The sequence below is a fragment of the Budorcas taxicolor genome, chromosome 12, assembly GCF_023091745.1.
Source record: "Budorcas taxicolor isolate Tak-1 chromosome 12, Takin1.1, whole genome shotgun sequence".
Classification (NCBI taxonomy): Eukaryota; Metazoa; Chordata; class Mammalia; order Artiodactyla; family Bovidae; genus Budorcas; species Budorcas taxicolor.
The window spans coordinates 72,671,092-72,697,727 of record NC_068921.1 but is presented as its reverse complement, the minus strand read 5'-3'; the positions used below and the strand labels follow the sequence as shown (position 1 = coordinate 72,697,727).

The 26,636-nt window shown below is 44.2% G+C and overlaps 1 protein-coding gene across 1 annotated transcript in view; it reads left to right on the top strand.

Annotated features, from left to right (window-relative positions):
* Positions 1–407: 407 nt before the first annotated feature.
* Positions 408–26,636, top strand: part of LOC128057753 (cilium assembly protein DZIP1-like) — a 46,200-nt gene continuing 19,971 nt past the window's right edge. The window contains exons 1-11 of the mRNA XM_052650249.1: positions 408–443; positions 571–1,134; positions 4,561–4,645; positions 7,594–7,718; positions 8,202–8,363; positions 10,369–10,506; positions 13,627–13,689; positions 20,518–20,658; positions 21,121–21,169; positions 22,642–22,698; positions 24,973–25,029. Coding sequence (XP_052506209.1) covers positions 408–443; positions 571–1,134; positions 4,561–4,645; positions 7,594–7,718; positions 8,202–8,363; positions 10,369–10,506; positions 13,627–13,689; positions 20,518–20,658; positions 21,121–21,169; positions 22,642–22,698; positions 24,973–25,029 — 1,477 coding nt within the window. The remainder of the gene's footprint in view (positions 444–570; positions 1,135–4,560; positions 4,646–7,593; positions 7,719–8,201; positions 8,364–10,368; positions 10,507–13,626; positions 13,690–20,517; positions 20,659–21,120; positions 21,170–22,641; positions 22,699–24,972; positions 25,030–26,636) is intronic.

Genomic DNA, 26,636 nt, shown 5'->3' with positions numbered 1-26,636 from the left:
TAACGTTTTTCTGAGCTGCGTGTGAAAGATGAGGATGAATGGCTATTTCTCATCCCAAAACCTAAGGCGAGAGTCAGAGGCTGGCGGCTAGGATGTGGTTCCCCAAGCCTTAGGGACTTGGAGGGTGGTGTCTGGGGAACCGGGAAGTGTGTCCCCTGGAGGGGTGGTCCGCTGTCCTCTGGGGTCCAAGACGACTTCTCCTCTGATACCGCAGGACTCTGGGCGCCCGCTGACCGCGCGCTGGCCGCCTCGCACTTCGCTCCAGGTGCCCGCCCGGGGCGCTGCCATAGCAACGGCCTGGACGCCCAGACCTTAGGCCGCCGCCGCCAGGACCCGGCCTTCTCCCGCTCCCGAGGGGTGGGGCGGCGGCGGCCCGGGCCGGGAAGACGGGACTGCCCCCTCCCCCGATGCCAGCGGAGGCGGCGGATTTGCTTCCAAGCATGGTAAGGAGCCGGGAACCCGGGGATGCCCGCCTGCGGATGCGGCGGGGTGGGGTAGGGGGAACGATGTGGGGGACGGCGGGACCCCCAGCTCCCTCCGCCTCCCCCTGCTTCTCTCTCCTTCCCGCAGCCCTTTCAGAAGCACGTCTACTACCCGCTCGCCGCCGCCGGCGGCCTGGAGGCACCCGACGCCTCCGCAGCGGCCGCGGCGGGCGGGGCCGCCATGGCCTGTGGCCCCCCAAGCGCGGCGTCGGGCCCCCTGCCCTTCTTCCAGTTCCGCCCGCGGCTGGAGAGCGTGGACTGGCGGCGGCTGAGCGCCATCGACGTGGACAAGGTGGCGGGCGCCGTGGACGTGCTCACGCTGCAGGAGAACATCATGAACATCACCTTCTGCAAGCTGGAGGACGAGAAGTGCCCACACTGCCAGTCGGGCGTGGACCCGGTGCTGCTGAAGCTCATCCGCTTGGCGCAGCTCACCATCGAGTACCTGCTGCACTCCCAGGAGTTCCTCACCTCGCAGCTGCACGGCCTGGAGGAGCGGCTGCGCCGGAGCCTGGCCGAAGGCGAGCACAGCAAGAAGCTCCTCACCAAGCAGGCCGGCGAGATCAAGCTGCTCAAGGAAGAGTGTAAACGCAGGAAGAAGTTGATCTCCACCCAGCAGCTGATGATCGAGGCCAAAGCCAGCTATTACCAGGTGGGACGCTGCCTCGTGATTGGCCAGTAAAACCCTCAGTGCCTACTGGCTGGGATATTGAGAGTCCTTTCCTATTGCTCTGCCCTTTGTGTTTGTTTAAGATTTGTTTAAATCAGGAGAAAGTACTCTTTAAGCGAAAGAGTACTTTTAACTAACAGATGACATGGCTCATTACCTTGTGCAGACTAACACAGGGTTAATAATTTAACGAGCAGCCTTGTCTGCAATGCTTTATTGAATTATCTAAAAGCTGGTGGTTCAAGAAGCTGTTTCCTCCTCCTAACAGGTGTAATGAAAAATAAACCAGGTGCAAATTGTTGTTGAGGTTGGGCCCCAACAGCAATGATATGGAATACTTGCATCTTGTGGATTTCCGCCCCCTCCTCATTTTTAAATTTTGAAATGTTGTAAAATTTACAGGAAGATTGCAAGAACAGTGCTAAGACTTCTTATACCCTTCAACTAAATCCACCAATTATTAGCATTTGCCACACTGGCTTTATTTCCTCTGTCTCTGTACCATGCTATTACTGTTAAGCCGTCTGGCAGTGAGTTGCAGAGTCCTAAATATTTCAATGTATATATTTTCTGAGAAGAAGAATACTTGCTAGTATAACAGCACTGTTTTAAAATTCTTGTCTTTTTGTTCTTAATCTCCAGCTGTTTGTTCTTGAGCCCAAGATAAATATTGTCATTTTTGAGTGTAATGAAGTCAGTGTATGTATCTTTTATGAATTAGGTGCAGAAAGGAAGAATGCTTGAAGATATCAAAGTAGGCAATAGACTGACAGAGACTGATTTCACACCCAGTCATTTTGGCTAAATAGGACTGAACAGGCCTTAGTGGATTTAGGGAATGGTGGAGCCAAAGCAGGAGAGAGTGTAGAGAAATGAGTGTGGGTGCAGAAAGCAGTGCGATGAATTGTCCTCAGGACCATCCCAATAGGAGCCTTGGGAGAAGTGTACTTACACTAGGTGAACTGCCAGGAAAGAATCCTGTTAGAAAGTCTTCATGTTTAGCCTTGGGTACACAACCCCTAGATGAAATCATCAACGATCCCAGATATCAATAATTGCCTATTTGTTTCATAAATGCTATTTAAAAACTAAATATTGATAAATAGTGCCGAGATGGTTCTCTAGAAATATATTATTGTAAAATGGATAGAATGGGTTCTGTTTAAAACCTTTAAATAAAGTGCAACTGACTTTGATGTTAAGCAGTGAAACATTAAAACCTGTAACATAAAAATTTTATGTTTATAAACATTTTTTCATTCTTTTGGTTATCATAGAAACAGCTGTTAGTAAAAGAAGACTGTAAAATGTTAATGATATATGAGGATAATAAACTAATGGCACACTTCTATCAAATGAGTGGAACCTGCCAACTCTTGACCACTCAACAGACCCTCTGAGTGGTAGTGGTAGCTGTATGGCGTGCCCAGGGGGTGGCCAAGAAGAGGAAGGAAAGACCACACCACCTTTTCCTACTTAGTGTATTTAGTGTAGGTACACTCTGCCCTCTATTAAGTGACTTGCCGTGGTCTCTTTGTGGGGCTCTTGAGCTGTGAGAGCATTTAGGGTGACAACTCCAGAGTTATTCTACTTGGGTTTGAATCCCAGCTATTCCTCTGCACAAGTCATTTAACTTCTAAACCTTAGTTTCCTCATCTGGAAAACAAGAGCCCTAGTAGCAGAATCCCATGAGATAATGCATGTAAGCATGAGGTGGTCGGTTTAGGTGGTTTAGTCACTAAGTCGTGTCCGACTCTTGCGACCCCATGGACTGTAGCCCTCCAGTCTCCTCTGTCCTTAGGATTCTCCAGGCAAGAATACTGGAGTGGCTTGCCATTTCCTTCTCCAATAGCATGAGGAAGGCTTAGTAAATAACATCTGACAAGTGGACATTGATATCTGTGGGGGCTTCTCCATAGTGAGCTGTGGTTACCTGTAATCTATGTATTTGTGATATAATTATAATGAATAAGCCTAAGGCAAAACCTGAAGAGGAAAGCATGTAAATAGCACAGTAGGATTGAAGCAGCAAAATCCAGACTGAGAGAAACTTAGCAGGACAAATGTTCATTTTCTTTATCAAGAAAGTTATAAGGAAAAGAGAGCTGGAGGTTCAACCTATAGACTAGCAGAGAATTAAGAGACAAAACAACTAATTGCAAGATATAACTTTATTTGGGTCCTGATTCAAAACAAAGTGCAAAGGATGTCCCTGGTAGTCCACTGGCTAAGACCCTGTGCTCCCAATGTGGGGGGCCCAGGTTCCATCCCTTGTCAGGGAACTAGATTCCACATGCCACAACTGATACCTGGTACAGTCAAATAAATAATAAAAATAATTATTTTTTTTAAAAAAATGCAAAAATGTTTTCTAAGGCAATGTGTGAAATATTGGGAAAAAAATAATTGGTTGGCTATTTGTCAATAATTAAGGAATTTACACATTTTAAAAGGTGGGATGATAATATTATAATCGTGTTAAAAGAAAATCCTTTTGGAGATAGATTCTGAAATATTGACGGATGAAATACATGATATCCAGGATTTACTAAGAATAGTCCTGGGGAAGGATATAGATGAACAAGTTGATTGGTTTTTGTTGTTATTTGTTTAAAAATTATGTTAAAAAGTAGAGAATAGAGATATTGGCAAGATTGGTTTTTTTCAGTAAGTTCATCTTAGGAGGCCAAATATTCCTAAGCATGTAATCAGTGATCTGTTAATGCTGGGCTCTGGGGATAAAGCTGTGAATAAAGAGAAGAGAGTTCATACTCTCAGGAAGCTGACATTCTAGATCCTAGAGGAACTGGACAGGAGATAAGAAGCAAAGGAAGTAACTAAACTTGATAATAGTAAGTGGTGAGATAGACAATGATGCAAAAAGACAGTGCCTGACAGGGAGCGTATCCAGGAAGATTTCTTACGGATGTGCGGCACAGCCCCAGCATGGAAGATGTTCCATGAATGACATCTCGAATGTTGGGAAGGAGCCAGACTTTCGCGGGAAAGTCTGGGGAAAATTCAGGCGGGGGACTGGCCAGTGCAGAGTGTCTGAAGCTGGCCTGCGTAAGGGACAGGAAGAAGGCTGGCATGGCTGGAGTGTCACGGACAAGTTGGTGATGGTGGGCTGGGAACCAGCTGTGTAACGGGAGCAGCCTCAAGGGTTCCAGAAACCACCATGTTGGGCTCCGTTAACTGAGATGGTTTTCACTGGCATGTGTTCAGTTTGGGAAGAGCACCCCGGTTGTAAATGTCTTTTTAGTTATGCTTTCAGCATCAGTTGCCAGGCTGGTATCTCTTGCGGAAAAGCCCCCAAAAGGGAGTGCTTCAGGTACTCAGATTTTAATTCAAATTAGGTGGAAGGGCACTTGTTAGAGACACTTGGATTCATTGCTTTCTTCTTTTCAGTGTCATTTTTGTGACAAGGCCTTTATGAACCAAGCTTTCCTACAAAGTCATATTCAGCGCCGTCACCCTGAAGATTCGCATCTTGGTAAGTAGTGAGCTCTGCTTCAGAGAGCTATTTTCTTTAGCCCTATAATAAAGATACTATTTCTGGTAGCTTTTTCTTTTTTCAGCGAGACATGGTCCAAAGCATCTCTCAATCCTTTTAAAAGAAAGTGTCATAGTCCTTGTTTGAACACTCATTAAGTGAATATTGATCCCCTGTGATGTGCCATGCACTGCATTAGGGCTCAAGGATGCAGCCATAAGCAAAACAGACCCTGTCTGGCTCTCTTACATCCTAATAGAGGGGATGGAGGAGTCACGTCTAAACAAATGAGCGATGTTTCCAAGTGGCAGCAAGTGCAATGAAGAAAATAAAGTAGGAGAATGGGACTGAGAGTGACTCCTGGTGGTCAGCCAAGGCCTCATTAAGGAGGTGATATTTGATCAGAAGCCAGAATGATGAGGGGATCCCGGCATGCAGGAAATCTAGGAAATGAAGATCTCAGGCAAAGGGAATTCTCGCTGTCAGCTGTGTTTGGGGGGCGGTGCAGGCCGGTGTGTTTAGGGAACAGATAAAAGTTTGGTGGAGCAGAGTGAGCAGAGGTGGGCTAGGAAGGGGCCAGGTCATGTAGGGCCTCAAATGCCCTGGTTAGGAATGTGGGCAATTTAATCAGCATAATGAGAAGCCGCTGGAGGATTTCAAGTTGAAGGGGTGGGGACATGATGTAATTTGGACTGGTATTTTTATATTTTTTTGGCTGAGCCACTCAGCTTATGGGATCTTAGTTCCCTGACCAGGGATCCAAAGCACTGCCAGTGAAAGCACCAAGTCCTAACCATGCGATGCCCATGGAATTGCCTCCAATTTGTAACTTTACATGACCCATCTACTAGTGGGCAGGGAACAGACGGTAGGGACAGAGGTGGAAGCAGGTTGAAGCGTGAGGAGGCTGCAACAGGTATCCCAGGGGAGAGAAGGCGGCAGCCGGACCAGGACGGGAGGTGGGAGACGTGGAGATGGAGAGGATTTATTCTGGACACAGAGCCCACAGCCATATGACTCCACATGGGAGCTGGAGATGAAGTAGAGATGATCCTGGGCTTCTGTCCTGTAGAAATGGGTGAATGGTTATCATGTTTACTGAGGGGAGGACCAGGAGAGGAGCACATTAAGGGAGGAAGAAGGATGGGGAATTTGGGTTGGCTCTGGGTACACTCAAGTCACACATATAGTCGCCATGCATGTGAGGATGCTGGAGGTCAAGGTAGAGGCCCAGGCTGGAGATAAAAACCTGGGAGAAGTTAGCAGAACTGGGCTGGATGAGGTCACTTAAAAAGAGAAGACAACTCAGGGCCAGCCCCCCACTAGGAGCCCAGGAGGAGCAGCTGACAGTGAGAAATTGCAGTGATGGAGGCAGGAGGGAAGTGGAGAGAGTGTTGTCATGGAAACCAAGGGGCATGAGGGTTTCAAGGAGGAGGCAGTGACCCCCAATGATCTTGAGGCACAGAGTGAGATAAAGACCAAGAAGTGACCAAATGGCCATTGGTGGCCTTGACATTGCGGCAGCAAACTGCTGGGGACAAAAGCTGGAGTGGAGTGAGCTGAGCTGAGGATCCGGCAAGGAAGCAGTCATGTCGATTACAGCCATTTATTTCAGTAACGTTTGCTGGGAGAGAAAGCAGGGACAGGAGGCAGTATCTGGAGGGAAAGTGGGACCAAGGGAAGATTATTGTCTTATTTGCAGTGAGAGATACTAAGATGTGTTTGGGTGCCAGTGTGAATTAACCAGTGCCTAGAGGGGCTAATTGAAGGAACAGAAGAGGGGAGGGGCTCTGTGGCTTGGAAGGAACCAGGTTTGCAACTAATCTAAATGTTCTCAGAAGCGAAGAATGCAAGGCCTGTTTCTCCATGAGCAGATCAGAGCAACTCTACAGATTGCTACAGTAACCCATGGAAATGCTCATTATGATCTGAATGTTTTTGGTACCTGGACGTTTATACTTCTAGCTTGTTACTCACTACCTGTACCTGCTTTTCCCTCCCTTTTGGGCTTGTTTCCATTTCTGCCTATTTCTGAAAGATTTATTTAGGAGACAGCTGAGCTTTGTATAAACAATATGAATAGCATAAAATTCCACTTGTAAGCCATTAATCATGGATACAGTTTAACAGTATATTGGAGAAATTGGGAAGATTAAATATATTTTAAATTAACCTATCATTCTTCAGTGTGAAACTGACCTTCTTTCTCTTCTGTTTCAGTATCTTATTCTATCTCATACTCGTTTCAGAGAGTATTTCAGACTCTGAAATGAGTATTATTTCTTCAGGTCATCTTTGAGATTCTGACTTTCTACTTTGGTTTCCATACCTTTCATGTCTACACTCACAGACACATGTATATCCATTCAGTCATGTGTACATCTGCATGTAAGTACATGAACATAAGTGTTCTTCCCTTCACTTGTTGCTTCCTTTTACAACTTCTCAGTAGTTCATTTTTGCCCCGTGGATGGGTTGTGGCCCAAGTTTGCATTTTGAGTGCCGGCCTCTGCTTGTCTGAGCACTGATGACATGTTCAGGAGAGTTCCGTGGGAGCCAGAAAGATGGTGACCATAGAGATTTCAATATTGAGGTATCTGCAGTTGAAGCTGTTGATTTCCTTTCTCTGATTGAGACAGGCGTCTTGGAGAAGAGCCCAGGATTATTCCTTTGCTCCCTGAACGGGCTCTCACCCTGCCTCTGCAGGGTTAGTCCAACCTCAACCCAGTGGCTGAAAGAATCTGCTTAAAAATAATTCGGTGCCCAATGATGCAAAGGGCTGAAAATACAAAGTAAAGAGTAAAGTTGGCTCGTGCAGCATGAAAAAGAGTAATATCCCAAGGAAAAGCAGTTTCCTTTGTCTTTGTCTTATTAGTAGCACTGTACCCTGTAAGTTTTCCAATGGGCTTCTAAGAGATGGTATTTTAACGATATTTCTGTTACAACAGAGTATAAGGCAAGGGCTCAGACGGACAAGCTCCAAAGTGAGATCGACATGTTGAAGGAGCAGCTGCAGCTCACCAAGTCTCAGCTAGAGGCTGCACAGCATGCCCACGCAGTCAGGCTCTCTAAGGTATGAGGCTGAATTCTGAAGCAGTGATGTGTTGGGAAGGATAGGGGTTCATTCCCTTTAAATATTCAGTAGAGTTCACCAGTGAAACCATCAGGTCCTGAACTTCTCTTCATTGGGAGTTTCTCTTGATTACTGATTCAGTCTCTCCTCCTTATTGGTCTGTTTGGATTTTCGGTTTCTTCATGATTCAGTCTTGGAAGATTGTATAGTCTCTAGGAAGTTTTGAGACTTTGGACCTCTGTGTTTATACTTTAAGAGATGTAAGGACAAAAGGATGCTATGTGCTGCCTCTGGTTTGGGAAAAATCATTGTGCACAGACCTCCCTTTATACGCAGTGTTTTTTGCAACAAAACAAGAAAGGCCTAACTGAAATTTGCAAGTCTCACCGACCCATGTGAGGTGAAGCTGTGCCCATTTATTTAAAATTCTGCAGGCTTGCTTCATGTCAGAGCTTTTAAAGCCATGTATTAAATCAATTTCAGGAATATGAAATGCAGAAAACAAAAGAGGAAGAATTTCTGAAGTTATTCGATAGATGGAAAGAAGAAGAAAAGGAGAAACTAGTTGATGAAATGGAAAAAGTCAAGGAAATGTTTATGAAGGAGTTTAAAGAACTGACTTCTAAGAACTCAGCATTAGAATATGTGAGTATTAAACCTAGGAGTCCTCATAGCATCGACAGAGTTGTGGCCTTTAGAGGTGGCATAACAGTGGCAATGTGGCCCTCAGACCCACAAGTTCCTTTATCGTGCCCTGGCCCAGACTCCCGTCCTCCCTGAGAGCCTAGGGAGCTCGGGCATGTGGAAAACAGAGCAAGTCCTTAAGAGCAGGAGCTCTGGCCCCAAACCCCAGTGCAGAACACTTGGTACATTTGGGTCAGATCAGAGAAGGGCCCTCTTGCTTAACTCATTAGGTTTGGATAACCTGAAACCATAACCCCTTCCCCAACTTTTGGAGCTTTCCAAAGTTCCAAAGGAACTGTCTAGAAAGAATGACACAGATCCCCAATGTGGGAGAAAGAAGCTGACCCAGAAAGACAGGCCTGTTCAGTCTGAGTGAGGTGGATGAGCTGGATGTGATTAAATGCAGCCCCTCCCTCTTCCCTGTGGGAGCAGCCTTGGTCCCAGGGAAGCAAAGGAGACCAGGGAAGATTCTTGAGCTCCCTCTAGGGGCAACATGTTTTATAAACTGAAACAGAGGGGTAGTTTGGGAAAACTGCGAAGATCCTTCCCTAAAACGCCCTGAACCCTCTCATGGGGATGGGCAAACTGTGACTTGGGACCCAAATCTAGCAAACTACCTGATTTTGTATGGCCCTTGATCTAAGAAAGGTTTTTACACTTTAAAGTGGCTGAACAAAGTCAAAAGCAAATATATTTCATGACATGAAAATGGTATCAATTGACCTTCCGGTGTGTCTACAAGAGAGTATTTTGGAATACAGCTGTGTGGTTTCCTCTACACTTTCTCTATGGAGCTTCTGTGCTGCCGCCATGGAGTTGAGTCGCTGTGACACCTTACGTGTCTCCAAAGTCAAATGCTATCTGGCTCTTTACAGAAAAAGTTTGCCAGCCGCTGTCTATAAAGCAAATGTGGCCCAGGGTTAGTTAGCTATTGGTGGCAGTGAAATGGATGTTCATTGTACTGTCCTTTCAACCTTTCCGTAAGTTGTAATTTGCAGATGAAAAGTTGAGGGGAAGTTAACGTGGGGTGGCTCACTGTGTCTTTTCTGTAGGGCTTCCTTCAGGCAGCTCCCTTTTGGTTCAGGTGTCCCCACATCACCTCCCTTGGGTCTGAGCATCAGAGCTCTTGGACAGTTGTTGTTGTTCAGTTGCTCAGTCGTGCCCGACTCTTTGCGACACCGTGGACTGCAGCATGCCAGGCTTCCCTGTCCTGCACCATCTCCTGGAGCTTGCTCAAACTTGGAGCTGGTGATGCCCTCCAACCATCTCATCCTCTGTCGCCCCCTTCTGGCCGCCTCACTAAATCACCCAGTCTATCAACTGCACCCAATTCCTGTTTCTGGTAACTGTTCACCTGCCCATCACCCATCGCCTAAGATTAGAAGGTTAGGTTTTCCTTTCCCTTTTTCACCCTGTGCATATTCTTTTATTGGAAGAAGTAAAACAGGAAAACCACTGTGAAGAGAAGCACGATGAGTGTCTTGTAGGATAGTCAGATTTAATGTATGGCTACCGGCTCCCCAATTTTGTTCTCTGTTTCAGTCTTTATTTCTTAATTAAAAATTAAAAACATTATTTTTTTGGCTGTGCTGGGTCTTCGTGGCTCTGCAGGCTTTTCTCTAGCTGCGGAGAGCTGCGGCTATGCTCTAGCTATGAAGCTCAAGCTTCTCATTGCAGTGGTTTCTCTTGTTGCAGAGCATGGACTCTAAGACACGCCAGCTTCGGTAGTTGTGGCCTGTGGGCTCAGGAGTTGCGGCTCCCAGGCTCTCGAGCACGGGCTCAATAGTTGTGGCGCACGGGCTTAGTTGCTCCGCGGCATGTGGGATCTTCACGGATCAGGGATTGAACCCGCGTCTCCTGCATTCGCAGGTGGATTCTTTACCACTGAGCCACCAGGGAGGCCCTCTGCTTCAGTCTTATAGAAGTATGAACATTTTTACCAGTGATTTTTACTTCTCTTTTATAGCAATTGTCAGAAATCCAGAAGTCCAATATGCAGATCAAGTCTAACATAGGCACGCTAAAAGATGCACATGAGTTTAAAGAAGAACGTCCACAGCATCCCCAGGATTTCCAAAATGTGATGCAGCTACTTGACAATCAGGTATGTAGAAGTGGGTGACTACTGATTTTTCTTGTTGAGGTAATTTATAGGTGACAGCATCTAAGAAAAAGTGTCTCTTTCAGTGATGGTAACAGTGGCTAATTCTTTTTTTCTTGTCTCCTATTGCATGTGTAATTCATAATAGATGTTCATTAGATACTTCAGTCACTCACTCGTGTCCGATTCTTTGCAACCCCACGGACTGCAGCATGCCAGGCTTCCCTGTCTATCACCAACTCCTGGAGCTTACTCACACTCATGTCCATCGAGTCAGTGATGCCATCCAAGCATCTCATCCTCTGTTGTCCCCTTCTCCTCCTGCCTTCAATCTTTCCCAGCATCAGGGTCTTTTCAAATGAGTCAGTTCTTCACATCAGGTGGCCAAAGTGTTGGAGCTTCAGCTTCAGCATCAGTCCTTCCAATGATTATTCAGGGCTGATTTGCTTTAGGGTGGACTGGTTGGATCTCTTTGCTGTCCAAGGGACTCTTCAAGAGTCTTCTCCAACACCACAGTTCAAAAGCATCAATTCTTTGGCACTCAGCCTTCTTTATTAGATACTGATTGACTAATAGATGTGGATACAGAACGTCTGGCAAAGTTGTTTAATTTTTCCTCGAATGATATATGTTTGAATTAGTTTATATTATTAGTAGTTATTTTTCATGTTTCAGATGAAGGCCCACTTTCGAAAGGCATAGAAAGGCATTTTGAAGCACAGACTGTGTTTTCAGAGCGTATAAGCTGCACTGGTGAACTGATGATCTTTTACACATATCAGATGAATTACAGTCATCTGGAAGTGAACCTCAGTAATCAGTACGGCCTTCATCCTGGCTCTTTTGGTCACAGTGACTTAGGAGAACTTTTTTTAGCCAGAAAACAGATTAAAGCTTATGAAATCATGATTTTTTTTCAAAAAGCAGTATTACATCATTTTAAAAAGTAAATGTGTTTTTCAGGGACCTATTGTATAACACATGGAACTACTCAGTGTTGTGTGGCAGCCTGGATGGGAAGGGGGTCTGGAGGAAAATGGATACGTGTATGTGAATGGTTGAGTCCCTTCGCTGTTCCCCTGAAACTATCGCAACATTGTTAAACGGTTCTGCGTGTGTGTGCTGAGTCATTTTAGTTGTGTCCGGCTCTGTGTGACCCCCTGGACTGTAGCCCGCCAGGTTCCTCTGTCCATGGGATTTCCCAGGCAAGAATACTGGAGTGGATTGCCATGCCCTCCTCCAAGGGATCTTCCCAACCAAAGGATCGAACCAGCATCTGTTTTGTCTCCTGCATTGGTGGGCAGGTTCTTTACCACTAGCGCCAGCTGGGAAGCCCAACCAGCTATACCCTAAGACAAAATTTAAAAATTTTTAAAAAAGTAGATGTGTTTGTGAATATGGACTACAACCACAGCTTCTTGTCTTGCCTCTCTCCCCCAAATCTACCTCCTGCATTGCAGCCAGGCTGAACACATCACCACCCTGTCTAAAATCCTTCAGTGACTCCCTGTTTTTCACAGAACAAACTCTAGAACCATTTGAGTCCCTGGGCATCTGGTCCTGCTATCTCCCACCATTCTTGGCTTTACCTTGACACACCAGCAGTGCCTAAAAGCGCCTGGTTCCAGCTTTCTTTGTCATGTACTTCCTAGTTTTTAGGCGCCATCACTTACTCAGCTGGAATGGCGTCTCTTCTGGAAAGTTCTCCTGGGCCTCGGGGTTAATGCATGCCACAGTCCTCCAAGCTGGACCTGACCACATGCCATTATGTGGAAACCTCCCATTGTTATGTGTACCTTCCCCCGCCGACCGCCCCCAGGGAGGGCAGGGCCTGCCTCTTAGTCCTCTACCAGCCTGGTAGCACCAGTAGTAAAGAACCCGCCTGCCAATGCAGGAGACATAAGAGGCACTGGTTCAGTCCCTGGGTTGGGAAGATCCCCTGCAGGAGGGCATGGCAACCCATGCCAGTATTCTTGCCTGGGAAATCCCATGGACAGAGGAGCCTGGAGGTCTACAGTCCAGGGGGTCGCAGAGTTGGACACAACTGTTGCGACTTAGCCTGCACGCACACAGCCTGCTGCAGCTGCCCAATGAGGTGCAGATACACGGTAGGGAATCAGGAATTGGGTCCTGCTGGTTGCTCCCAGCAGGCTGCTCTCTCACTAGTTGAGGGACTCGGCTATGAAACTCTCAGGTGCCACGTGAATTTGTCTGAGGCCTTCCTGTGAGCTTTGTCAGTGCATAACCTATAGACTAGAAACCATGACGTTTCCTTTTGACTTCTTAGGTTGGCAGGCTAACACCTGGTTTTTTTTAATGAAGTTTTATTGAAACACAGAGCTTCCCTGGTGGCTCAGACGATAAAGAATCTGCCTGCAATGTGGGAGACCTGGGTTCTATACCTGGGTAGGGAAGATCCCCTGGAGGAGGGCATGGCAACCCACTCCAGTATTCTTGCCTGGAGAATCCCCATGGACAGAGGAGCCTGGCTGGCTACAGTCCATGGGATTGCAGAGTCGGACTGGACTGAACAGCTAAGCACTAAGACGCAGCCTTGCTACTATGTATCATCTGTGGCTATTCATTCACATATTACTTATGGCTGTTGTCCCATTCCTGGTAGTAGTGAGTTATCTGGCCCCCCGAGTCTAACATATTTTCTGTTAGCCCCTTAATAAAAAATATTTGTTGACCTCTGCCTCAGCGTGTAAGGTGAAAACCAGGTGCAAGTGTGATTAGTTTCTGACTGTATTCGTCTTTAAAAATGGCTGCTAAAATGTTACCCAAATAGTTGGGTTTCCTAGATACTCACTGAAAAAGAAGCTCTCGTTCTGAGTAGATGTCATTATTATGAGAGCATGCTAAGTGGCTTCAGTCATGTCTGACTCTTTGCGACCCAATGGACATAGCCCACCAGGCTCGTCTGTCCATGGAATTTTCCAGGCAGAAATACTGGAGTGGGTTGTCATGCCCTTCTCCGGGGGATCTTCCCTACCCCGGGATCAAACCCACGTCCCTTATTTCTCCTCCATTGGTAGGCAGGTTCTTTACCACTAGTGACACCTGGGAAGCCCGTCATTATTATAGTTGGACCTGAATTTCTCCTATTTTACTGTTTTGCAGGAAAGCAAGTGGACAGCTCGTGTTCAGGCTCTTCATCAAGAACACAAGAAAGAAAAGAGCCGGGTAAGATTAAGAAATGATTGGCCTATAAAAAGTGGGTCTTTCTGAAAAGAATATTTGCTCTCTTTATAATATAGTATTTGTCCACTGAAAACAATTTGTAGAGAAATGTATAACAAAAACTTATATTACTTATAATTCCAGTGCCAAAGATAACCAGTGCTACTGCTTTGTTATAATTTCTTCAGTCTTTTTGATGCTGTAAATGTGCTTCTTTAGGTATAGAAACCCATACATATAATTTGTCTCAGAGTTTTTAAATTATGCTTTATATCTATAACTTTATACATTTTAATTTAATATATCATAAACATTTTCCTATGTTTTAAAATATTCTTCAAAATTGTGATTATTTTTATGACTCCATGATGATCTTATTGATGTATCATCAACTATTTAATCTCTTCTTCATTGTTGAATACATATTTCTAATTTTTCTACATTACAGAGTGGCAATCTAAGTTTTGAATACAGGCCTACCTTGTTTTATTGCACTTTGCAGATAATTGTGTTTTATATAAATTGAAGGTTTGTGGCAACCCTGCATTGTCAGATGATGCATTTTTTAGCAATAAAGTATTTTTAATTAACATATGTATATTGTTTTTTAGACATAATGTTATTGCACACTTAATGGGCCACAATGTAGTGTAACATAACTTCTACATGCAGTAGGATACTAAAAAATTCATGCGACTCATTTTATTGCAATTTGGCTCTATTGCTATGATCTGGAACTTAATCCACAGTATCTCCAGGTCTGTCTATAAAAATGAGGATTGTTTATATTAAAGTCACTTTTTAAGTCATTTTAATGAAAACAAAAATTAATTGTAACACCTATTTCCTTTCTGCTAGGTACATCAGAAATTTAAGTGTTAAGATGCTTTTATAATAGTGCAAAAATATAAAATAAATTTATTTGAGATTTTTAGGTAGGAAAACATCTGTTTATTTTTTCACTTTAAATTGTATGTGTTTTATAGCCCTTTGTATCCCCTTTTGGGCAAACAGGATAGACTGGGTGGCTGATAAACAACAGAAACTTATTTCTCATGGTTCTATTGCTCCAGCAATTGGACAGAGAGAGTTTGTTAAAAATAGTGGCTGGCCTATGAGTAGATATAACACCCAATTCATTTCTCCAACCTAAGCCACCCTTCTGAGCTCCAGATGAGATAGCCAGCTTCGTACTCGGCCTCTGCACAACTTTTTAAATGTGATGTGTCTAAAATGAGGTCCTTGGGTTTGTTCCCAGACATCTTTTTCTTTTTGGTTGATGGCATCCTCGTCCACTCAAGTGCAGACATTGATTCCCATCTCCTCCTCAACTCCCAGTTCCAGGCTATTGATGGGTCCTGCTGAGTATCTCATATCCATGTTTTTCTGGACATTTCTATGCCTTCCATTGCTTCTCCACTGAGCTCCCAGCATTTCCAAAAGGGAAACCCCTTTTGGGTCTATCCAGTCTCCCAGTTCCAGCCTTCCTCTTGTAATCTGCTCTCTGCAGAGCAGACAGAACAACCTGGCTACTCAGCTCGTCCTGATCCTCTCTCTCAACCTACTATTTTAGCTATGATGGCCTTCTGGTAATTTATAGAACACGCAGCCTTTTTTCTCCTTGTACATGTGGTTTTTTACTTCTGGGAGGTATTTCCCCTTGCTCCTTATGCAGCTGGCTCCTTCCCCTCTGATTTAGTTTTCTCCGAAAGTGAAAGTGTTAGTCACTCAGTTGTGTCCTACTCTTTGTGATCCCGTGGACTGTAGCCCACTAGGCTCCTGTCTCCATGGAATTCTCCAGGCAAGAGTACTGGAGTGGGTTCCCACTCCCCCCTTCTCCAGGAGATCTTCCCAACCCAGGGATCAAACCCAGGTCTCCTGCATTGCAGGCAGATTCTTCACCATCTAAGCTACCAGGAAAGCCCTAGTTTTCTCTGCTGTTGCAAATTACTACAAATTTAGTATGTCACAGTTTCTATGGGATAGGAGTCTAGGCACGGCTTATCTGGGTCTTCTGCTCGGGGTTTCATGAGCTGCATTGGAGGTGTCAGCCGAGCTGTCTCCTCTGGGGCTCTGGGGCCTCTTCAAAACCTGTTCAGATGGTTGGCAATGTGCAGTTCCCCATGGTCAGCCGTGGGAGTCAGGGTGGAGTGAGACCCTCAGCTCCGCAGTTCACAACCTGACTGTGACTTCTTCAAGGCCAATAGGAGAGCATCGCTCCTGCCTTCATTCTCCTCCTTTAAGACACTTGAAGTCACCCAAGACCGCTCCATCCAGGGAAGCGATCCTCTCCCTTAATTATTCTCATCACTTCACAAGTGTAACTCTGACTGATCACTTTTTAAGTAGCTTGTTAGTTTACTTGTTTATTCTCTGTCTCTCCAGCCAGATCATTAGCCTTTTGAGGGAAGGGCTCTGTTTACTCCTCCACTGCATTCCCAGAATCTAATAATGTTCCTAAAATGTTCTTGTTGTTGTTGTTCAGTTGTGTTCGACTCTTTGAGGCCCCATGGACTGCAGCATGCCAGGCTTCCCTGTCCATCACCATCTCCCTGAGTTTGCTCATACTCATGTCCATCAAGTCGGTGATACCATCCGACCATCTCATCCTCTGTCCCCCCACTTTTCTTCCTGCCCTCAGTCTTTCCCAGCATCAGGGTCTTTTCCAGTGAGTTGGCTCTTTGCATCAGGTGGCCAAAGTATTGGAGCTTCAGCTTTAGCATCAGTCCTTCCAATGAATAGTCAGGGTTGATTTCCTTTAGGATTGACTGGTTTGATCTCCTGGCAGTCCAAGGAACTCTGAAGAGTCGTCTCCAGCACCACAGTTTGAAAGCATCCGTTCTTAGGGGCCTACTAAATATTTGCTAAATGAATGCAGAAGGTTGATAGGTGGCCAACAAGGGGATCACTCAGCCTTCTTTTTTTTTTTTTTTTTTTTTTGCAGAGAGAGGGATGCTAATTGTAGGGGGCAGAAGAGTGGGTGGAAAGAGCTTTCTGTTAGTGTGAGTGTGATATTTGAATCCAGATCCTCTTAACCTTGGGTCCCTGCTTATCTGCCCCGCTGCCTTGTTCACCTGTCATTCTTGAGGCACTTAGCCAGCAGGGGAGGGAAACAGACAACTTAGAGCAGTTGCTTTTCTGTAAGAACCCTGAATCTTTCCTTTGAGATGCTCTAAGGCAGCAGTTCCCGAGACTCATTCGGCAGGTGAGTCTGGGACATGCAGAGTTTGGAAAAAAATAAACACCAATAACAACAGCAGCAGACCCCAGATCATTGTGTTTTGGATCCATGGTTTGAACCACTGCTCTTACGATTTGAAGTCCTACTTTTATTCTTCAAGGCTTCTTTAGCACACAGGGGTTTAGGGACAGAAATTCAGGTTTTGTTTTTAATAGGTGATTTTAGCCCTTGCTCCTTTAAGCCTCTTGCATTCCAGGCAGCTGTGGGAATTTCAGTGGCTTTCTAGCTAGACTGCTGTGTAAGCTGTAGATGTTTCCACTTGGCCCCTGCAGGTGGTGACAGAGAGGAAGGGAAGGTCTGGTTCTGAGGGAGGCACCTCGCCCCGTGTGCTGGGAGCGGGGAGTTTTGGTGCTGCCAGCAGGCTACGCTGCTCCCTCGTCTGTTGGCTTTGCTTGTTCAGAAGCTCCTTGCTTCTCCCTTCATTCCTCCTAAACCCCAGCAGAGGGGCGAATTCCCTCAGGTTTAGTAATCTGTGCCCGAGACCTGACTATCAATTATTCCACATGATTGGTGCCTACTGTGTTCCTACAATGCACATATTGTATTTCTCTGCTTACGGGAAGTTGCGTTTGCCAACTTTTTATTGCTTTACCTAAATTCTTGGCAGTCTTTTTTTTTTTGGTTTTGTTTTTAAATAGCAGTGGTAGGAGTTCAAAGGGAACCACAGGTAAATGGTGGCATGCCCTTTTCCACCCAACAGAAGACTCAGAGCTTGGGACGTTGTGGAATGGTCACGTAGTAAAAGGGCAGCAGAATGGGGTGATGTGGCTGGTAGAGAAAAAAAATGTAAAACTCGCAGTGGTAGAAAGTCACAAGAAGTGAACTCTAGGACTTCCCTGGTGGTATAGTGGATAAGAATCTGCTCGCCAATGCAGGGGACACGGGTTTGATCCCTGGTCCGGGACGACTTCATGTACCACAGGGCAGCTAAGCCCGTGCACCTGGGCTCTAGGGCCCGAGAGCCACAACTACTGAAGCCCCGTGCCTAGAGCCCGTGGTCCACAACTGGAGAAGCTGCTGGAATGAGAAACCCACGCACTGCAATGAGGAGTAGCCCCTGCTCGCCCCAACTAGAGAATGCCCTCCTGCAGCAATGAAGACCCACTGCAACCAAAAATTAATGAATTAGTTAATTAAAAAAGGAAAAGAAATGAGCTCCAGGGCCACCAGCTTTTTGAAATAAGTTCTGGCTAGTCCTCATCTTCAGACTAGCACATTCCTCTCTCAGCAGACTCTTTCTGTACCTTCTTGGTCAGTTCTTAATTCCAGTATCAAAAGGATGCCATCCCATCATTTTTCTTAAGTCCTCCTTCTCTTTGGGTCCTGCAATGAGTCCCCATATTGTTGATCCTAAACCTCCCCCTAGACCCCTGGACATTTTTACTGGCTTCGCCTTCTGCTTTCCTGCTCAGGATTTCCCAGACTGTCTTGGGAGGGGCACTCTTACAGTGGTCTCTGAAAATGTGGGGAAGGTTCTTGACAGTGTTCTCCTGTCATTGAGATTGTTAGCATCCATTGGGATATGTAAGGTTTCTTTCTAGTCTTTACCCAGGAAACCTTTGTAACTTGGTTCAACCTATTGTTTGTCTGGGCTCATATGAGCACACAGCCCTTCAGAGGGAAGACCCTGCTATGTATTGATGGAGAGCTTTAACTTTTTGTTGTTGGTTTTTGCTATGTGTCTATTAAATGTAAATTAGATTATTTTTAGAGTAGTTTTAGGTTCACAGCAACATTGAAGAGGAAATGCAGAGTTCCCAAATACCCCACCCCCCACACCCCCGCCATGTACTGCCTCCCGTATTATCAACACCCTGTACCAGAGTGATACATTTGTTACAACTGATGAATCTATATTGATATGTCATTATCCCCCAAAGACTTCCCGGGTGGCTCAGGTTCGATTCCTGGGTTGGGAAGATCCCCTGGAGAAGGAAATGGCAATCCACTCCAGGACTATTGCCTGGAAAATCCCATGGACAGAGGAGCCTGGTAGGTTACAGTCCGTGGGGTTGCAAAGAGTTAGACACGACTGAGCGACTTCATTCATTTATTCATTATCCCCCAAAGTCTACCATTATTTTAGGGTTCATTCTTGTTCACTCTTGTGAATAGGGATTCCCAAGTGGCTCATTGGTAAAGAATCTGTCTGCCAGTGCAGGAGATGCAGGAGACACGGGTTCCATCCCTGGGTCAGGAAGATCCCTTGGAGGAGGAAATGGCAGCCCGATCCAGTATTCTTTCCTGGGAAATCCCAAGGACAGAGGAGCCTGGCGGTGTACAGTCCATAGGGTCACAAAGAGTAAAATAAGCCTGGGCAGCTGAGCACGCATGCACAATTTCTTAACACATCTCATGACACAGACACTAAGTTTGAGAGTGTGGACTTGGAAGACAGGAAAGCTGAGATCTGGGCTCTTCCCTCCTCCAGCTGTCTGCATGTGGGTCAGCTACTTACCTCTCTAGACCTGAGTTTCCCCATCTGAACAACATAGTCAAAATATGTATCCATGATGCTGTGGTGTAGATTCAACAAGATATGCTTAACGTTTTAGCCTTTAAAACGTGTTGAGTGTTTGTTTAAAAAACAAACGAACCTCTCCAGTTAGGAAATGCTGCTTCAGGCTCTCTCTGTGCTCCTCTCAACACAGTTACCCGCCTTTTCTGACCTGCACTTCCCTGTCTCCATTCCCAAGCCACAGAATTGGAATGTGCTTCGTGCCATTTACCAAGGGTTTTTTCTCCTCCTTTTAAGCAACGTCTGAAATTGCTTTAAGAATGTTTCCTTGAATTTTTGAAACCAAATTCTTGTATTCTTTTTCAAAAAATATTTAGTTAATTAATTTGGCTGGGCTGGGTCTTTTGCAGCATGCAGGATCTTAGCTGTGGCCTGTGGGATCTAGTTACGTGACCAGGGGTCAAACCCAGGTCCCCTGCATTGGGAGCATGAATCTTAGCCTTGACCACCAGGGAAGTTCCTTTTCTTCAATTCTTGTCCAGAACTGATATTCCCTCTAGAGATGAATCTGTGCATCTTTGGATCTATCTGCCCTGTGCTTCCCTTCCTTCTCTTCCCTTCCTCCATCCATCCTTTCCACCCTCTCTCCACCCTTCTCGCTCCTCTCTTCCTCTTTTCCTCAACCCCCAACCCCCTTCCATTTCTCACTAAATGTTTATTGAAAACCTGCTAAGGGACAGAGACTGCTAGGTATATAAAATAATTAAGTTGGCCTCTCTGGCTGGGGGAGTGTGCTTTCCAGCTGGGATGATATGTGAGGGCTGCTTGGGGTTGGAGTTGCTCTGTGGGTGGCCTGGTCCTTTATCCCCGCTCCTCCCTGTGTGATTTCATGTAATGGGTCACTACGCCATTCACATGATCAATGTTGTCTGTTTTGGGCCATGAGCTCCCTGGGAACAGAGATGAAGCCCCTTGTAACAGCCAGGGCCTGGGGACATGGTGATCAGAGAGCTAGTCAATGTGTAGATAACATAAGCCAGTGAGAAGGTGAGGTGTGTACATACAAACTGCAGAAAGAAGAAATTTACTTGCAGGTTCCATATGCATGCCTTTCTTCCTCATTTTCTTGCAGCTCCTGTCACATATAGAGAAACTTCGAACTTCAATGATAGACGATCTAAATGCAAGTAATGTCTTCTATAAGAAAAGGATAGAAGAACTAGGGCAGAGGCTCCAGGAACAGAACGAGCTAATCATCACTCAGAGACAGCAGGTATTTTGGTGTATATATATATATATATATATATATGGGCACCATTTTTCTGAAAAAAGTGCAACTTATTTAAGAACGTGTCTTTAGAGCATTTGTAAGTTGGATAAGATGAAGATAGAATATCTTCCCACCTCCTCACTCCCCGTGGTTTGTCCAAGTCAATAAAATAATTTTTTTAAGTATTTTTGAAATACTATAGAGCAATCAGATTTATTCAGTTAAAATTCAGGATAAATGTGAAGGCACCTAAGGATTGCTTTCGCTAATTCCTTTGAGAAGCAGGTGAATCCAAATGCTGCTTTTATAAAACGTTTGTCTCCATGTCATTAAAGTCCACATGTCCTGTGTCTTTGGGGCATTTAGTGAAAAGGTTCATTTACTGAGCCGAGTATCTGTTGACCATCCAGTACATCCCTGTCTAGTTTCAAACATGGATCGCTGAAAGACTGTTCTTCTTTGCAGATTAAGGAGTTCACCAGTAAACCGTTAAACAGTGTCAGTGAACCCAAAGGTAAGTGGACCAGGATCCCAGTGCTGAAGGCAAGGTGGGCCATCCTAACCGTGCGCTGAACGTTGGTGAATGTGGGACTGAGACGGTTCATGGGTGCTAAGATGACGTTCCTCTAGTTATTTTGACTTGGGAGCTCTGTTACCACAACCCAGAGAGTTGAAAAATTTCAATTACCTAATCTGTCATCAAATGGTCTCCTGTCCTTTTTATCAGAGTATTGTTATGCACATAGTATATGCTCAGTAACTGTACCCCTGGATGAATGTGCAGTTAGATGACTTAGGATTAAAAGCGCAGAGTCCAGAGGCAGGCTGGGTTCAGCTCCCATCTCTTTGTAGCTTTGTGAACCTCTGCCCCAGTTTCCTCAGCTCAGAAGCTGGAATATTAGTAGTATTTACATCATAGACTTGTTATGAGGATTAAATGGGAAAACATGAAAAGAGCACCTGTTAAATACTCAGCAGTGTTGGCTATTGTTATTGATAGTAAACTCTTAATTAGCCTAAAGTGCTATGGAGGCTTGATGGGCAAGTCTATGTTATGGTCTGCTGGGGTTGAGGGTTTGCTCTAAGCATAGTGGGGGGATATACAGCCTACTGAAAATAGTAATGATAGCCACCCATCTCCACAACATTCAGGAACTGGTCTAGAAGCGGGACTGGGAGTCAGAAGTACAGAGTCTCCCATCCTAGCATCAAGTTTGCCTTCTGCCTGATTGCCTTCTGAGTGGTCCCAGTCTTGGTTCCCATCTGTCTCAGATAGTAGGGCATCTTTTGTCTACTTGAGGGATGCCAACTGGGAATTGGGACTGGGTGTATGGGTTGCATTTCCTCCCTGTTTCTGGGGTCATGAGAAATGCAGGCATGTCTTGGAAATATTGCAGGTTCAGTTGCAGACCACTGCAATACAACCAGTAATCACAATACAGTGAGTCACACAATTTTTTTTGATTTTCCAGTGTATATGAGTTATGCTTATACTATACCATAGTCTATTAAGTGTACAATAGCATTATGTCTAAAAAATGCACATATACTGTATTGCTAAAAATGCTGTCACCTGACAACGCAGTGTTGCCACAAACCTTCAATTTGTAAAAGTGCAATATCTTCAAAGTACAATAAAGTGCAGTAAAATGAGATTGAGCTATATGTTGACCTAGACACTTGCTTTCCTTGTTTTAAGATCAAGTTTTGGAAAGGGTGGCTGTAACTTCTCTTGGAATAGTTACAGTTCAGATAACTAGGAAAACCTGAATAATTAGAATAAATATTTGAAAAATAATTTTAGGAAAAAGTTAACTTTTAAGGGATTTATGTTAAGCATCTTTGTTGCATCTTTGTTGTAACAAGTCGCTACATGTTGGTACATTTCATGTATTGTATTTTGGGGGAAAATATTAGGATGTACACTAGCAAAATATAACCCATAGCTTGTGGGTTTTGTTATTAATTTATCTTTTTTTATTTCAGGGAATCTTTTAACCTGGCAAACTTTTGAATCTAAGCCAACTGCCCCAACTGTACCAAGTAAGTTTCTATAATAGGCTCAGGGTTCTAAAGATAGTTTTAAAGTGCTTAAACCCATATATAACTTCTACTTATTCTTTTTAGAGATGATTCTTGGAACATCAGTGTGTCTGGAGATTACATAACGATCTATTTTGATTCCTGACATGACCTGGTTCTAAAACCCACTATAATAAATGTCCGTGTGATTTTGTGGTGGTTTTGGTTAGCCATACCTATTACCTTAACAGTTTGCCTAATAAAAGAATGGCTAAAAATTCCTTGGCATCACCCCAGGGCGTGCTCTGGGTTTCCCAAGGCAAAGCACTGTGACGATGTGACTGTGTGTCGTGACCACCACATTTTGGCATCTCTGAGACCCCGTGCTGCAGGGTTTGACCCAAGGCCCCTGGGTCAGTCACTCACAAAGTCACAGCACCGCAGTCTTCCAGAGCTGTCAGGATTTGGCTAGAATCCAAAAAGACATAATCTGTACAGTTGAGAAATGCATGGATTGTCTTCTTCATATTAGTTGAAATATTTTTTTTTCCATTCAGGAAAGCATGTGAACAGGATCTGAATACTAAGGGAGGGCCTGCCCTGAGGCCGGGCACGGAACGCCATGCATGTGGGCCCAGGACTTGTAATGATGAAAGGACACTGATGAGCATGTTTGGGAACTGGGCACAATTGACTAGAAAGCGCTGATGGTTTTAAATGCTCAACTGCTTCTTGAGGCCTGTTGATGTTGGTCCTGGAAGCTGAAGAGGTTGAGAGATGCTGAGGAGGAGAGGGCAATTGAAGTGCCAAGGGTAGAGCTAAGGAGAAAACAGAAGCATTTCAGAGAAGTATGGAAAAATTACAAGACGTTCAATTACTGTTGTTTATATTTTAATTATACTTAGCACAATATTGGAATAGTCGTGCTAAGTTGCTTTAGTTGTGTCTGACTCTTTGCGGCCCCATGGATTATAGCCCACCAGGCTCCTCTGTCTATGGGATTTCCCAGGCAAGAATACTGGAGTGGGTTGCCATGCCCTCCTACAGGGGATCTTCCTGACCCAGGGATTGCACCTGCACCTCTTAGTCTCCTGTATTAGCGGGTGGGTTCTTCCCCACTAACACCACCTGGGAAGCCCATTGAAACAATAACATGTTCCAATAAAACTTTATTTACAAAAACAGGCAGGTGTTGGTGTGTCTTATAGACTGTAGTTTGTCAAACCTGGATCTAGCTTAGCAAGTTGCAGATAGGTTCGAAGGCCATATTTCCAGAATCGGTAGCAGTTTACCCATAGTTAGAAGTTGAACACTTTCACACTAGCCATTGTAAAGATGAAATTTTATGCCTACAGGGGTAGCTGGGGCTTGTGACCATATTTCTTAGATAGGATTAAAATTAAAGATCTGTTTTTAATAAGCTGTGGAAAGAGTCAGTAAAGACAAATAGTTGAGAGAGGAACCTCAGATAGAAATTTCAGTATTAGAAGAAAGGCTGTGGAATCTAATTTTCTGAGATATTTTGATGTAAAGAGTTTTCAGTCTTACTTGAATCAGGTATATTCTTCCAAAGGCTGTAGCTGAATTAATGCCTTTAAAAGGCGTCTTTCAGCCCAGTGATTGGGGTAGTCTTATAAATTGGTTTATTGTACATGAATATTCATAACAGCATTATTCTTAATAGTCAAAAAGTGGAAAAAGCCCTAATGGCCATCAACTAATGAACAGATAAATAAAATGTGGTCTATCTACAAAATGGAATGTTAGTTGGCCATAAAAATACATGCTAATGCTGACACATGCTTCAACATGGATGAAACACGAAAACATGATGCTAAGTTAAAGTAAGCGGACTACAGAAGGTCACATAACGAATTGTAGGATTCCATTTATAAGTAAAGACCAGAATAGGCAAATCCATAGAGATAGGAAGTAGATCCTTGGTTGCCCGGGCCTGCAGGGAAGGAGAGATGGGGCTAATAGAGATGGGTATTTGGGGAGGTGTACATGTAATGAGTATGTTCAAAAACTTGAGAGTGGGTATGATTGTACACCTCTGTGTCTGTATTAAAACCCACTGACTTGTATATTTGAAAAGGGTGGCTTGTATTTCAAATTGTTATAAATTTGGTTTAGGTTAGTTGGTGCTATCTTTGTCATTTGAAACATTTGTTCCCTCATGATCTGTATATTAATGTACCTTGACTAATTTGATAAATACTTAGTTTATCCTCATGTTCAGATGTTGATGCTGTATATACAGGACCCTGTAATTACATTTTTATGCTTTTTCAGTGAATGCCCCAGCCCCCCAGACACTGGATGCGAAGTCGAGTCTAACAATGGCACATGGTAAGTTTCAGCAAAGTCTCAGCGTTTTATATACAGTTTCCACCTGAGTTAGATAACTTATTAACTGAAAAGTTCTTCTGTGGGGATTATTTATGCAAACAAAACATTTTGATGAATGCAAAACAGTTAATAAAACTGCAGTCTTCCTATGTAATGTTACTATGAACTAGTCAAACCTACCAGTCATAAAGTAGAAAATGTCTCTATTGCTGGGCTCACAAGTAGAGATTTTTAACTCTGAGTAGTTCTTGGAGCATTTGTGATTTTTGGTGGGAAGTAGTAGGTATCGGGTAAGAGGGTGACTTTCCTACTAGACCAGCCAACCAGCACATGCCACAGGGCATACGTGATTGTTTGTATAACTTTCAATGTGGCAGCTAGTCACCTTTTTTAAGCAAACAGTTTCAGGGATTGGTTGAGAAAATCTAGAAAAGACATGTGATGGAAACCAAAGGAAAAAGTAGGAACCCCTGGATGAAATTGCTGCCAGGATCCAAGTCTTGGAGCAGGTCACAGGGTAATAATTGTTATTAACATGATCCAGTAGACAGGGTGAATATTTATAAACATATTTTTATACAACTAAGGTGCTAGCAGTTTTTATGGTATGTTTTCGATATATTGTTTTCCTGTGGTCTGCTGTGTGTTAAATGAATTAAAGTGGGAGGGGGACCATCTTTTTCCTGTCTTACCTACAGATGTTTCTGGAATCTAATGATTACTTCATTCTACTTCTCTATTTAGCCTTTTACTTTGGACTTAAATCCATGGCCAGTTGAGTTGGACTTTTTGTCTTCAGAAATATTGTGGTTCATGTATGATGGCCTTTGGTAATTATTCTCTTTACTCACTGACTGATTGATGAAGTGTTTACTGCCCCTGATTTTTTTTCCTAAGATCATTTCAGGGGGATTGGTTCCCTTGGGCATGTGTTTATAATACATAATGCATAAATTCTTCACATATTGGATGTTATTAATTTCAAGTGTTTAGAACATGCAGGGTTTTTTTCCCTTTGAACCAGTAACAGAGATAAATATATGAATATATTCAATACGAATTATATACGAATATATGAGGAAATCATTTCTAACAATTATTGTCTATTCATATTATTTATGTCAGGTTAATATCTCTCTGTTGCCTCCTTTTTTAGCGTTGATTTTTATAAGGCATTGCTGGCTATTTCTTTTTATATGTCAACATGTGTTTTAGTTTCTTTTGTTTCTCCTTTGTTATTGCTAGCCTCCTATCTGACATTATATGAGGGCTGTGTTTTCGTTGTTTTATATTTTTGGCGCCCGAGCAGGGACATGTATGGTAGGCATGGAATGCTATCTGGGGCTGATTCCAAGGTCCCAACAAGTCTGATGTTTTAGAGCATCGTGTTCCATGTGGATCCTGCCCTGCCCAGGCGGGGGCTGCATGAATTAGCCATGCTCCCTTGCTGGCATCTGCTGTGATTGAAATGCTCATTTTAAATGCCAGCCTGGCATGAGGCCCACAGCCCTTGGATTGGGATTAAAGCTGATTTGTGAGCATCTCAATGGTTAGGAGTGAGGAGCCGGCTTGGCGGGGGCCCACTGCCCCCGCCCCCAGCCGTGGCA